At 55.7% G+C, this 12,090-nt stretch overlaps 1 protein-coding gene across 6 annotated transcripts in view; it reads left to right on the top strand.

The window, feature by feature from the left end:
- Nucleotides 1-12,090, top strand: part of VEZT (vezatin, adherens junctions transmembrane protein) — a 43,280-nt gene that overhangs the window by 15,162 nt on the left and 16,028 nt on the right. For 4 of the 6 annotated variants that reach the window (XR_010304950.1, XR_010304951.1, XM_064154883.1 and 1 more), the window contains exons 5-9: nucleotides 1,012-1,287; nucleotides 5,063-5,212; nucleotides 5,871-6,018; nucleotides 9,178-9,509; nucleotides 9,886-10,079. Coding sequence is in view for 4 of the 6 variants with exons in the window: in XM_064154883.1 (XP_064010953.1) it covers nucleotides 1,012-1,287; nucleotides 5,063-5,212; nucleotides 5,871-6,018; nucleotides 9,178-9,509; nucleotides 9,886-10,079 (1,100 nt within the window). In the remaining 2 variants the exon portion in view is untranslated. The remainder of the gene's footprint in view (nucleotides 1-1,011; nucleotides 1,288-5,062; nucleotides 5,213-5,870; nucleotides 6,019-9,177; nucleotides 9,510-9,885; nucleotides 10,080-12,090) is intronic. The other 2 variants (XM_064154884.1, XM_064154886.1) reach the window with 1 other exon arrangement.

Here is a 12,090-nt window from a genome sequence, read left to right as displayed (position 1 = left end):
CCTGAGAATGCTGAGCTGGCAGGGCTCAGCTTTTGCTGCTTGCTCTTCTGCTTTGGTTTTAAAGCCAGATGTGAGAGGGAACCTGACCTTTCAGAGTGGGGCCTTGGTCTTCTACTAGTGCCATAAAAAAGCCAGGTGCCAGAATGCCAGGTAGAAGGGACCCCCCGAGGACCCTCTGCTCCAACCTCACCAGGTGAGGGTGGAGTTGCACTGAGCTGCCCCAGCAGCCTGCCAAGCTGAGCCTTAAACCTGCCCAGTGCAGGGGGCTCCACCACTGCCCTTGGGAGGTGTCTCCAGTGTCTGACTGTACTCAGGGGGAACATTTCCTACTGGAGCCCAGTGGGAATCTGCCCAGCAGCAACCTGTCCCCACCAGCCCTTGGCTTCTCTGTGGGACTGCTTGTGAAAAGGGAGCCTCCATCCTCCTGGTCCATGGTGATGAGGTCTCCCTGAGCCTTCTCTTCTCCAGGCTGAACAAATCCATCTCTCAGCCTTTCCTCATCTGGCATTTCCTTTTAAAGTACACCAACCACAACATGTCCTGTGCAGATGCATCTGACACTGCTTACAGCTCCCATCAGGGCCTGCAGAGTAGCCTCATGATGAGATTCCATAACCTCAAGTGGAAAGCTTTGTGGCCTGAAAGGGGCCTACAAGAAAGCCAGGAAGGAGCTTTCTGTAAGGGCTTGTAGTGATAGGATGAGGGGGAATGGACTGAAGCTGGAAGAGGGAGATTCAGAGTGGAGATTGTGAAGAGGTTTTTGACAGTGAGGGTGGTGAGAGACTGGAGCAGGCTGCTCAGGGAGGCTGTGGATGCCCTCTCCCTGGAGGAGTTCAAGCAGAGGCTGAGTGGGGCCTTGAGCAGTCTGGTCCAGTGGGAGGTGTCTGTGCCCATGGCAGGGGGCTGAAGTGGGTGACGTTGAAGGTCCCTCCAGCCCAGCCACTGCGGGGCTGTGAGCCTGTCCCCTGTGGCGGCGAGGAGCCTGTGGCTGATGCTGCTCTCTGTTTGCAGGGATGTCTCGCTGCTCCTGGCCTTTGGAAGTGCACTGCTCATGCTGCCTTCCTGGTGGAAGGACTGCTCCTGGCTGCCCTGGGCACTGGTTCTGCTGGGCTATGCAGCCTTCCGCCTGTGGGGCACCTGGAGGACAGCCAAGCTGCAGCTGGCGCTGCGCAGGTACTGCCTGCAGCTGGAGGAGACAGTGGCCAACAGCCGCGCGTTCACCAACCTGGTGAGGAAGGCTCTGCGGCTCATCCAGGAGACAGAAGTCATCTCCAGAGGCTTTACCCTGTGAGTCTGTGTTTCACTTAGCTCCACACACGCGGCCAGGCAGGGCAGGTGGCCTCCAAAGCTGCCCTGCAGCTCACTCTGCCCTGTAAAACCAGAGCAGCTTTTCATTCCCATGCAGCAGTCATCCATACCAGACCTAGGAATTCTAACAGCTCACTGCTGAAGCCCTGAATCCCGAAGGAGAATTCAGGCTCCCAGCCCCCCTAGACCTTTGAAATCTTCTCCTCTGCTAGTAATTAATTACTTGAAGAAACAGATTTGGAACCAGTTGAGGTAACTGGTTTGAGGAATCAGAGAGTTGCTTGCTCGCAGCTTGTGTGCAAATGAAGTGAAGTGCAAGTGGTCACTCAGCTTCCAGGAGACAAGATGGCATGGAAACCAGCCTGGCTTCACGTGGCAAGTACCAGTGGTGAGAGCACAGCACTGGACAAAGACCACCAGAGGTCATTTCCCATCTCCACGTTTACGTTACTCGCTTTTCCTTGCATGCAGTTGCTGAGCTGCTTAGCTTCTGAAGTTACTGACTGCTGCATTTGCCTGCTGTCCCCGTAAGGGCTGTCAGTTAGGGCTCATTCACCTCTCCTAGCCTTTTTGGCTAGTTGTTGGTTATTTGCCGTGGGGAAGGCCATCAGAACGTGATGTCAGCAAGCCTGCCTCTGTCCACTGTCACTGCCATGTGTGCTTTGTTGTGCCAGTCTGCCTGAAGGTGAAAGGAGGTGAGGAATGCCAGCAGCTCAAATCCAACTCCCTTCTTTCTAACCACAGTGACAGATCCCCTATTGTGCACCAAGCACAGGTGTCAGGGTGCCAGCCCTTTCTACCCCATGCTTTCACCTGCAAGCTTGAGACAGTAGCCTTAGCATTTGGAATAGATTTTCCAGCCTGGGATACCTTCAGTTTGCTTCCCTGAAGCAATGTGTCCTTCCCCTTTGGAATGCAGCAGCATGGCCTCAGCCTGCCCAGCAATGTGTTGTGGGTTGGATTTTTGCTGAAGCAGCAGCCAGTGAGGCAAGAGGCAGCCTTATCTCTGCAGAGGGGCTCTGAGGAGAGATGGCTGCCAGGGCTTGTCTGCATTACAGCTGAGGGAAAACATTTGGAGCCTTTCCTCAGCTGCCCAAACGAACTCGTGGTCATTGTCTGCAGTGCTGCTGCTCCTCCCATCCCTGCATGTCTCAGAGAGTAGATTAGCAAAGCCCAGGCTGCTCTCTGAGCTGCTGCTGGATCTGGCAGCCTCTGCACCCACAGCTTTGGCAAGCTGTTCAAAAGGCTGCAGTATGGATGGAGTGGGTGAGAGAAGCCTGATGGTGCCAGCATGCTCATGGCAGCAGCTGCCAGCAGGAAGCCTCTGCTCTGCTTCAGCTCAGGGAATGTGGGATTGGTAGTGCTTGGAAGGGACTCTGGAGAGCTAACACAGGTTCACCTAGATCAGCTTGCCCAGGAACCTGCCCAGACAAGTTGTGAAAGTCTCCAGAGAAGGAGACTTTGTGGGCAGTCTGCTCCTGTACCCTGCTGCCCGCACCCTGTCCTATGCCCTGCCACCCTCACCCTGTCCCTGCAGGCCTTTATAAACAGTCCCTCTGCAGCTTCCTTGTACCCCCTTCAGGTACTGGCAGGCTGCTCTTAGGTGTCCCTGGAGCCTTCTCTTCTCCAGGCTGAACAGCCCCAGCTCCATCAGATGCTCCTCAGGAGGCTTCTTCTCCAGACCCTTCACCAGTTGTGTTGCCCTTCTTAGCCTTTTCTCCCTCTTGCTCTTTGTAGCCGATAGACAAAGCTGGCAGCATTTTGTAGGTCCAGTTAGAATGGGATGTCTGGCACACAGACCCTTGTAGCCACTTGTGCTGATTTGAGATCCTTGGAATAAAGAAGAATTCTTGCCCAAGGAGCCTGAAGCCACCTTGCCAGGAGCAGAGCCAAAGGCCTCACTGGGCTTTGTGCTGTGGAGCAGCTGGGAATGCTCTCAGCACTGGAGCAGAACCCAGAGCTCTTCTCTAGACTTCATGCTACAAGAGTTTTGTTGCTGTTCTCTGGCTCTGCCCACTGAGGTGCACTTTGCCCATAAACACTTCCAACTGTCCCCTGCAAGAGCTAGGGCACAGAGAACATGCCATGCTGTGCTCCCCAGAGCAACATCTGCAGGGCTGGCACTGGAAACCTCTCTTCAGAAATGGAGCAGCACAGTTGGGTTTTGTGTTATTAGGCTTTGCAGTCCTTTATGAGTTGTTACATAAAGCACTGGAACCACAGCATGGCTCAGAGCTCAGCTGCTCCAGCCTCCTGCCATGCCCAGGGACACCTCTCAGCTACACTCAGCTGCTCAAGGCCTCACCCAGCCTGGCCTGCAACACCCCCAGCAAGGAGGCAGCCACAGCCTCCCTGGGCAGCCTGGGCCAGGCTCTCACCACCCTCACACTCAACAGCTTCTGCCTCAGCTCCAAACCATTGCCCCTTGGCCTGCCTCACACCCCCTCAGCACAGCTCCCTCTGCAGCCTTCCTGCAGGATGCCTTCAGCTCTTGGCAGCAGCTCTGAGGTGCCCTGGAGCCTTCTCCTCTGCAGGCTGCATCCCCCCAGCTCCCTCAGCCTGTGCTCACAGCAGAGCTGCTCCAGCCCTGACAGCATCTTTGTGGCCTGCTTTGGGCTCTCTCCACAGCTCTGTGTCCTCCTGCTGCTGGGGCCAGCAGCCCTGGAGGCAGGATTGGAGGTGAGGTCTGAGCAGAGCCAAGGGGCACAATGCCCTCTCTTGCCCTCTGCCCACACTGCTTTGGCTGCAGCCAGCACACAGCTGCCTGCTGGGCTGCAGGAGGGCACTGCTGGCTGCTGGGGAGCTGCTCAGCACCCAACACCCCCAAGGCTCTTTCCTCAGAGCTGCGCTCAGTCCCCTCTGCACCCAGCCTGGACTGGTGCCCGGGACAGTCCCAGCCCAGCTGCAGGCCCTTGCACATCACTCAGGCAGTCTCATGTGGGACACAGACATTTCCATATGGTCTCTCAGCTGACATATTCAATGTACTGCAGGGTCTGGCATGAATCCCCTGCTGCTCATCACATTAAACATCCTGACCTGGCTCCAGCCTTGCTCTCTGGGTGGGCTGCTTTGCTTTTGGTATTTGGCAGTGAGGTCCCTAAGCTGTTTCCCCTCCCAGTCGCTGTGCAGTGTGGTCCAGCTCAGCACAAGCAGTAGGAGTGAGAGGAGGGTCAGGGCTGCTGCTTTCATCAGCTCTTCAGGCAGAGGGACTTTAGGAGCTCACCAGGGCTGCAGCCCTTCTCGCTCCTGTCTTTTTCCCTTTCCCTGGGAACTTGGAATCACCTCCCTGGAGGTGTTCAAGGCCAAGCTGGAAGGACCTTGAACAACCTGGTCTAGTGGAAGCCATCCCTGCCATGGCTGGGGCTGGAACTCAGTTCAGAGATTTGTCAGACAGGTTGGGTTGGAAGGGACCTTAAAGATCATCCAGTTCCAACTCCCCTTAGCCATGGCCAGGGGAGGTGGAGGCTGGAGATCAGGGAGGCTCTTGAGCACAGAGGCCTTGTCCAAGCCAAACAATCCTGTGATTCTGTGGTGCTGGAAGAGCTGCCCTGAGGTTTGCCACAGCTTAGGTGGGGACAGCAGCAGGCTGCTGAGGAGCCCTCTGCTCCCCGTGGCGATGTGTGGGGCTGTGTGCTCCGAGCTCGGGGCAGTTTGAAAGGTCTCCTGAGCAGTGGCGTGGGCAGGGAGTGATGTGCTGTTGTGAACACACTGTAGGACATCTGTACAGTTGTATCACATTTTACTTTTCAAGTTTGCTTGACAGGGTCAGTGCTGCTTGCCCACTTAACAAAGCTGCCCAGCACCCCAGCCAGCACCTGCTGGGCCTGCGCCGAGCTGTGTACCGCGCGGTCAGCGCCAACCTGCGAGCCTCCCGCCTGGCCACCCTCTACATGCTGAAGCAATATCCTTTGTCTGCAGGCAGCCCTGCCCCTGCCCACACCCCAGCACCCTCTGCTCGGCCTGGCCAACCGCCTGCACCCAGCAGGGACACCTCCAGCTAGAGCAGGCTGCACAGGGACACATCCGGGCTGCAGGGATGAGGCCTCAACTCCCTCCCTGGGCAGCCTGTGCCAGTCTCTGCCCACCCTCACTGTGCAGAACGTCCTCCTGATGCCCAACCTAACTGCTCTGCTCCTGTTTCAAGCTGGAGCAGTGAGAACTCCCGAGGAACTGCCATCATCCCAAGTTTGCTCTCTGACACAGCTGCCTCGGAAACTCCAAAGTGCACAGGGCTTCTCCTGACTTCTGCTTTGTGCCTGACTTGGGCTGCATTTTCCTCTCTGGGGGTGATGGAGGCATTTGTCACTGAGCTGGCTTGGGCTCCTGGCTGCTTATAGTTAGGTATGTGGTTTTGTCAGTCTCTTAGCTCCCATTCTGCTAAGAGCCTTTAAACCTGCTCTGAACAAGGCTGCAAAGCCCTCCTTTGGACTGGCCTCAGGTGGATTTGGGTGGCATGGCTGTGCTTTTGCCCAGCCTGGGACAACCAGCAGGAGCTCTTCTGCTTTCTTGTGTGTTTAATGCAAAAGCTGCTATGTTAACCACCTTAACTCCAGCTGAACCTACCCTCTGAACTCGGAGAGTGACAACGTGACCAGCTACATCTGTGTAGTCCCTTTCAAGGAGCTGGGCCTGGGCCTGAGTGAGGAGCAGGTGTCTGAAGAGGAGGCACACAACCTGACCGACGGCTTCAGCCTGCCTGCGCTCAAGGTAAGCGCTGCCAGGCCACAGGGAGAGCCACACAGGCTCCTGAAGCCCGGTGCCTGCCACCCTCTAGCCTCTAGCAACATTTGCTCCAGTGACTTCTGTTAGCAGGGCTTCCAGGGCCTGAAGCTTCACCAGCGATGCCAGAGCTGGTGCTGGCCAAGTGGCAGGCATGGAGGTGGCAGGATGCTCACTGCTCTCCGGGAGCCCATTCCGGTGCTGCCTGGGTGCGGGAGAAGTCTGGAAGGAAACAGGATCCTCACTCCCATTCTCCCTTCAGTTTGGGTCCTTTTTACCTTTTGCTGAGTATTCTTACTCCTCTCTGCTGGGTTTGCCAGGCAGGAGTCTGAACATCCCAGCATAGTGAGGACCAGTGAGGGCCACAAAGATGCTGCCAGGGCTGAAGCAGCTCTGCTGTGAGCACAGGCTGAGGGAGCTGGGGGGGTGCAGCCTGCAGAGGAGAAGGCTCCAGGGCACCTCAGGGCTGCTGCCAAGAGCTGAAGGCATCCTGCAGGAAAAATGCAGTGGGACCTGTGCTGAGGGAGTCTGGAGCCAGGCCAAGGGGGAATGGTTTGGAGCTGAGGCAGAAGCTGTGATTTAAATGTGAGCCTTCTGCACTCCAGGGGTTCTCTGCTGAGGCTGTTCCCTTTTGGCATTTTTTATGGCAAATTCCATTCTTCTGTGACTTTGTGTGTCAGTGGAGTTGGCTCTTGCTCTATTTTATTCACTTAATTCCTAGACCTTGATTTATTTTGTTCTGGCAGTAAGGTTACTACTAACAGTGATTGCCAAGCTTTGATGTAAATGAGAAGCTGCATCAGATTTAAGCTTCTACAATGCTTTTTGTTGCCTTTCCAGTAGGTGAAGTTCTCACTGCAGCCTTAAAACACCTCTGATTTATCCAGAAGGCAGCAGTTAGAGATGCCCAACCTTGTCAGCCAAGTCACAGAGCCACAGAATGGGAAGGGTTGGAAGTGACCTCCAGATATCATCCAGTCCAAGCCCCTGCCATTGCAGCAGCACTCGGGGCAAGGCACACAACACATCCAGGCGGGTTTGAAAGTCTGAGAGGAGACCCCACAGCCTCTCTGGGCAGCCTGCTCCAGGCTCCAGCACCCTCACAACAAAGGCTTTGCCTTCTGTTCACACAGAGCCTCCTCTGCTCCAGCTTGCAGGCTTTTTTCACCAGCAGTTCACAGTAATCTGACTGAAATCTCCTTCAGCTGGGCTGCCTGGGAGCCTGCTGGGTGCCGTTCAGCTCACGGCTGCTGCACCTCTGTTAACAGACATGGATGCGGGCTGGGGTGTGCTGGCACCAAGCTGAGTTAACATCAGTCAGTCCTAAGCAGATTCCTGCTGTGATACCTTGATAACATTGGGACCTATTTACAGAAAGAGGGAATTCTTTGGGTTGGAAAAGCCCTCCAAGACCTTCCAGTCCAACATCAGCCCAACACCACCATGGCTGCCAAACCCTGGCCCCAAGTGCCACAGCCACACCTTTCTGGAGCACCTGCAGGCGTGGGGTCTCCACCAGCTCCCTGGGCAGCCTGTGCCAACCCCTGACCACTCTTGCAGCAAAAAACATTTTTCCTCCTCTCCAAGCTAAGCCTCCCCTGGCACAATTTCAGGCCATTTCTACTCCTTCTGTCACCTGTGCCCAGGCAGAAGAGCCCAGCCCTGACCTAGCTGCAGCCTCCTTTCTGGGGGCTGCAGAGGGCAGTGAGCTCTCCCCTCAGCCTTGCTTTGTGGCCGGCCCTGGGTTTCTGTGCAGCCCTCCCCAGTCGGTTGTTTATTGGAGAGCAATTTCTTTGGACTGAAAAGCAGGTAGGATGCAGACTTGTCTCCAGATTTCCATAAGAGTTTGGTTTTCCTCCCAGCTCGTGCCAAGGCCACGGAGCAGATGCTGTCTGTGTCCTTTTGCTGCCTTGTCCTTGGACTAAACCCATTTAAAGGGTGAGAATGTTTGGCTTGATTGAAAATAGTGCCTGAAGCTGAGGAGAGGCAGTTGGGTGGTTTGGGTGAAGTGTAAGTGTCAGAAGCCATGGACAAAGTAAGCTCTTGGCAAGCCTACATGCACCTGGAATTTCCTTCTCTGTCATCATTTTGCCTTTTTGCAGACAGGTTTTGGGTGATTCCTGAAGTCCTCCACTCCTGTGTGCTGCTTTTTCACACTTTTTGCCTCATGCCTGGTGGAAGGGATTAGTCTTTGTGCTTCTTACAGTATGAGCTCCTGAGCTGTCCAGGACACCACAGCTCCAGGGACCCCTGGGTGATTGCTGCCCACTCTTTTGCTGTTCCTGTTGGCATCCAGACAAAGCACAGCCCTGCATGTGTGCCCCAAGTGACTTCCACATCGTTCACTGTTCTTTCTCCTCATCACCAGCTCTGGCAGTGGAATTAGTTGTGTTGCTTTGGGAACATTTGATCCGTTTGCAGCTGAGTTCTGGATATGCCCTTGGGCTGTCAGGCCACATCCAGCTGAAGGCATTTCAGGTTTTGTGTGGCTGCCCTGAATGCTTTGCTCTCGGTTGTTTGCACACTGGGACAAAACCTGATGCTCGTCTCTAGTAGTACAGAGATGGGCATTGGTGGTTTCACATCCTCTGGATCCAGGATCTCAGAACATGTAGATTGTGAGTCCTGTTCTCTAGCCCAAAGAGCTGGGGAAAGCAGGATGAGTAGTTTGGGTCTGTCTTCAACCTGCCCCTACAATAAGGGCCAGTGGTGCCAAGAGAGGTGTCCTAAGCTGCCCTTTGCACTGCAGAGGTGGAGAAGTGCCTGTTCTGCCCTGGGCTTCCCTGCAGTAAGGAAGCAGTTCCTTGGTGGTGTCCCTTGCTCCCAGGTGTTCTGACTCCTTTTGTACCATATCTAACATTGGGAGCCGGAGAGTCAGAGCCTGGTTGGGGCTGGAAAGGACCTCCGAGATCATGGAGTCCAGCCACTGACCCAGTGCCACCATGGCCAGGCTGGAGGAGGCCGTGGGCAGCCAAGTCTAGTTGAGAGGCAGGCAGTTGGAGATGAGCTCTGAGGCCTCTCCTGAGCCGAGCCCTTGCGGTTCAGAGCATCTCCTGTTGCCAGGTGCTTTCCCGGGATGTGTCTGTGCCTTCCTTTGGAGCCTGCCCACCTTCCCAGCAGCAGAGCTGACTCTGCCCTGTTTTCCAGGTCCTCTTCCAGCTCTGGGTGGGACAGAGCTCGGAGTTCTTCAGGAGGCTGGTGCTGCTGCTCTCCCCAGCCAACGCAGCCCCCAGGCCCTTGCTGTGCCCCGAGCGGCTGCCCCATCACATCCTGTCCGACGTGACCCAAGGCCTACCTCACACTCACGCTGCCTGCCTGGAGGAGCTGAGGAGGAGCTACGAGTTCTATCGCTACTTCGAGACGCAGCACCAGGCCGGCCCCGAGCGGCCAGCCCGAGCCAAGCAGCAGAGCAGGCAGCTGAGCAGCCTGCAGACGGCGGTGCGCAGCCTGCAGCTGCACCTGAAGGCGCTGCTCAATGAGTGAGTCGCAGCCCGGCTGGCAGCAGGAGGCTTCACACCCGGGTTCAGTGGGCTGACAGTTTGCATCCCAGACTGGCACCAGAAAGGGCAGAGAGCCGTGGGCAGTGCAGCCGCAGACTCACACAGTGGTGGGGTTGGGAGGGGCCTCCAGAGATCGTCCACTCCAACCCCCCTGCCAGAGCAGGCTCCCCTGGGGCGGGACGCACCGGGATGCAGCCAGGTGGGTTTGCATGTCTGCAGAGGAGGAGGCTCCACAGCCTCTCTGGGCAGCCTGCTCTTGAAGAAGAAAACAGAGGGTATGGAATGAAATGCTTGAAGGAGAGGTGAAGTCAGCTGTGTGTTATGGCTGACTTCTGCTCCTCTCTTTGTCTCGTAGGGTAATAATTCTGGAGGATGAACTTGAAAAGCTTGTCAGCACTAAGGAGACACCTGAGCTGACAACAGAAGCCCACCAAGTTCTGGAGCAGAAACTAAAGTTTATTCAGCCTCATATCCAGGCAAGCAACAGCTGCTGGGAAGAAGCCATTTCTCAGGTGGAAAAAATGAGTGGAAGAAACCCAAATCAAAAAGGTAAATGTGAGACTGAACCCAGCAAGCACTGGGGTGCACCTGAAGGCATCACAGAGAGCATTCAGGCCAGGCAGCAGAGCTCTGCCTGGAGAGGGTCTCCCAGCAGCCACTTTGAAAATCTCTGTAGGTAGCTCAAAGCCTGCTCCTTGTGCTGAGCTTGAAGCTTGGGTCACAGGAAGGATGTGAGATTGTTAACTGCCTCCTAACCCGGTGGGCTCAGGCAGACCAAGGGTGGCTTTTTGCCTGTGCTTGCTGGGGTGGAGATGAGCTGTCCTTGAGGTTCGAATGTGTTCCTCTCGTTAAAGCTGATGGAAGCTGCATTGCCACGAAGCTTTCTTGGCAATGGCCCTACCTGGAGCATTTTCAGTTGTGGAGGGGCACTGAGCATTGAACAGCCTCAGAGCAAGCTGACACCTGTGTGCCCAGGAGACAGCCTGAGCAGCCCAGCCCTGTGTCCCTCTCCCGAGTGACCTGTGCTGCCCCTGCCGTTCCTGTGCGTCACCACCGCCTTAAATCAGCGCAGAATCACAGACCCGTGAGGGTGGGACAGGACCTCTCAGCTCATTGGGTCCAGCTGTAACCCAGCTACCATGCCCCTGGATATCATTTCCAGTTGTTCTTCCTTCCAGGGCAGTTGCACTGCTGCTGATGGAGCCTGCCTTAGGAGGGGTGTGCCTGGGGCTGTCAGCAGTGCAGCTGTGTGCTGAGCTGAACCTCTTCAGGCTGTGTGGCTGAGGTGTCCTGCAGAGGGAGGGACACGGCTCTGCAAGCTGCCCTTGCTCACTGACACCAGCACAGAGAGGCCCAATGCAGAAACTGGCTATGAAATAAATCCTCTGCTGTGAGCACAGGCTGAGGGAGCTGGGGGGGTGCAACCTGCAGAGGAGAAGGCTCCAGGGCACCTCAGAGCTGCTGCCAAGAGCTGAAGGCATCCTGCAAGAAGGCTGCAGAGGGAGCTGTGCTGAGGGGGTGTGAGGCAGCCCAAGGGGCAATGGTTTGGAGCTGAGGCAGAGCAGGCTGAGAGTGGAGCTGAGGCAGAAGCTGTTGAGTGTGAGGGTGGTGAGAGCCTGGCCCAGGCTGCCCAGGGAGGCTGTGGCTGCCTCCTTGCTGGGGGTGTTGCAGGCCAGGCTGGGTGAGGCCTTGAGTCTAGTTGAGAGATGTCCCTGCCCCTAGCAGGAAGTTGGAGCAGATGAGCTCTGAGGTCCCTTCCAACCTGAGCCATTCTGTGAGTTTCTGTGCAGGTCCAGGCATGATCTAACCAAATTTGTGTCTGCCTTGCCTGGCAGTCTGCTCTGCCAGCTTCCCTCTCAGCCAGAGGTGTCCTGCTGCACCTGCATGTGCCAGCCTGCTGCGTCCAGCCCATGCCCTGCACACCCAGCGGTGCCTGCCCTTGCATGCCCTCTCTGGACTGTCCCCCAGAGCTGTCTGTGGTTGTTGGGGGTTATTTTCACTGCCTGAGTTTCACAGCAGGCACTTGCATTCTTTATTGCTTCCTTTTAAAGCTCAGCACAAAAATAACCTGGTGGGAGCTCCAGAAGGGAGGCATCACATGGGAAATGGGCAACACAGAAATCCTTCACTTTCACTTCTGCCCAGTGCCTTTCCTGGAAGGGAGCTGGGGCTCAGGCTCTGGTTTGCAGCAGTTTGACTGAATGACTTCCCAGGAGCTACTTTTAAAAGGATGTTAGTTGTAGAGAACTATTTCTGTCTGACCACATTTGACTTCCCTGCTGTAGTTCCACACAGTCCAGCATCTGCGAGTTGACCTTTTCAAGCTGTACATGAAATCAGGTCTAATTCTGCTGCTGCCTTTCTCCAGCCCCTAATAGCTGCTCTGTCAGCCATGGCTGTGTGAACTGCTTCATTAAATCAGCTCTTCCTTTTTACAGTGCTTCCTGACAGCTCTTGGGAAGAAGACTCCTTGCTCCTGGGGTAGCACAGCAAGGAAGCAGATCTTTCTCTTGCCTCGATGCAAAGCCAAGCGAACCCTTTGGCAGGAGCTGTAGTAAGA

Source organism: Pogoniulus pusillus, chromosome 15 (assembly GCF_015220805.1).
Source record: "Pogoniulus pusillus isolate bPogPus1 chromosome 15, bPogPus1.pri, whole genome shotgun sequence".
Lineage (NCBI taxonomy): Eukaryota > Metazoa > Chordata > Aves > Piciformes > Lybiidae > Pogoniulus > Pogoniulus pusillus.
Note: the sequence above shows the minus strand (reverse complement) of the source record. Positions and strands in the feature narration are given on the sequence as shown.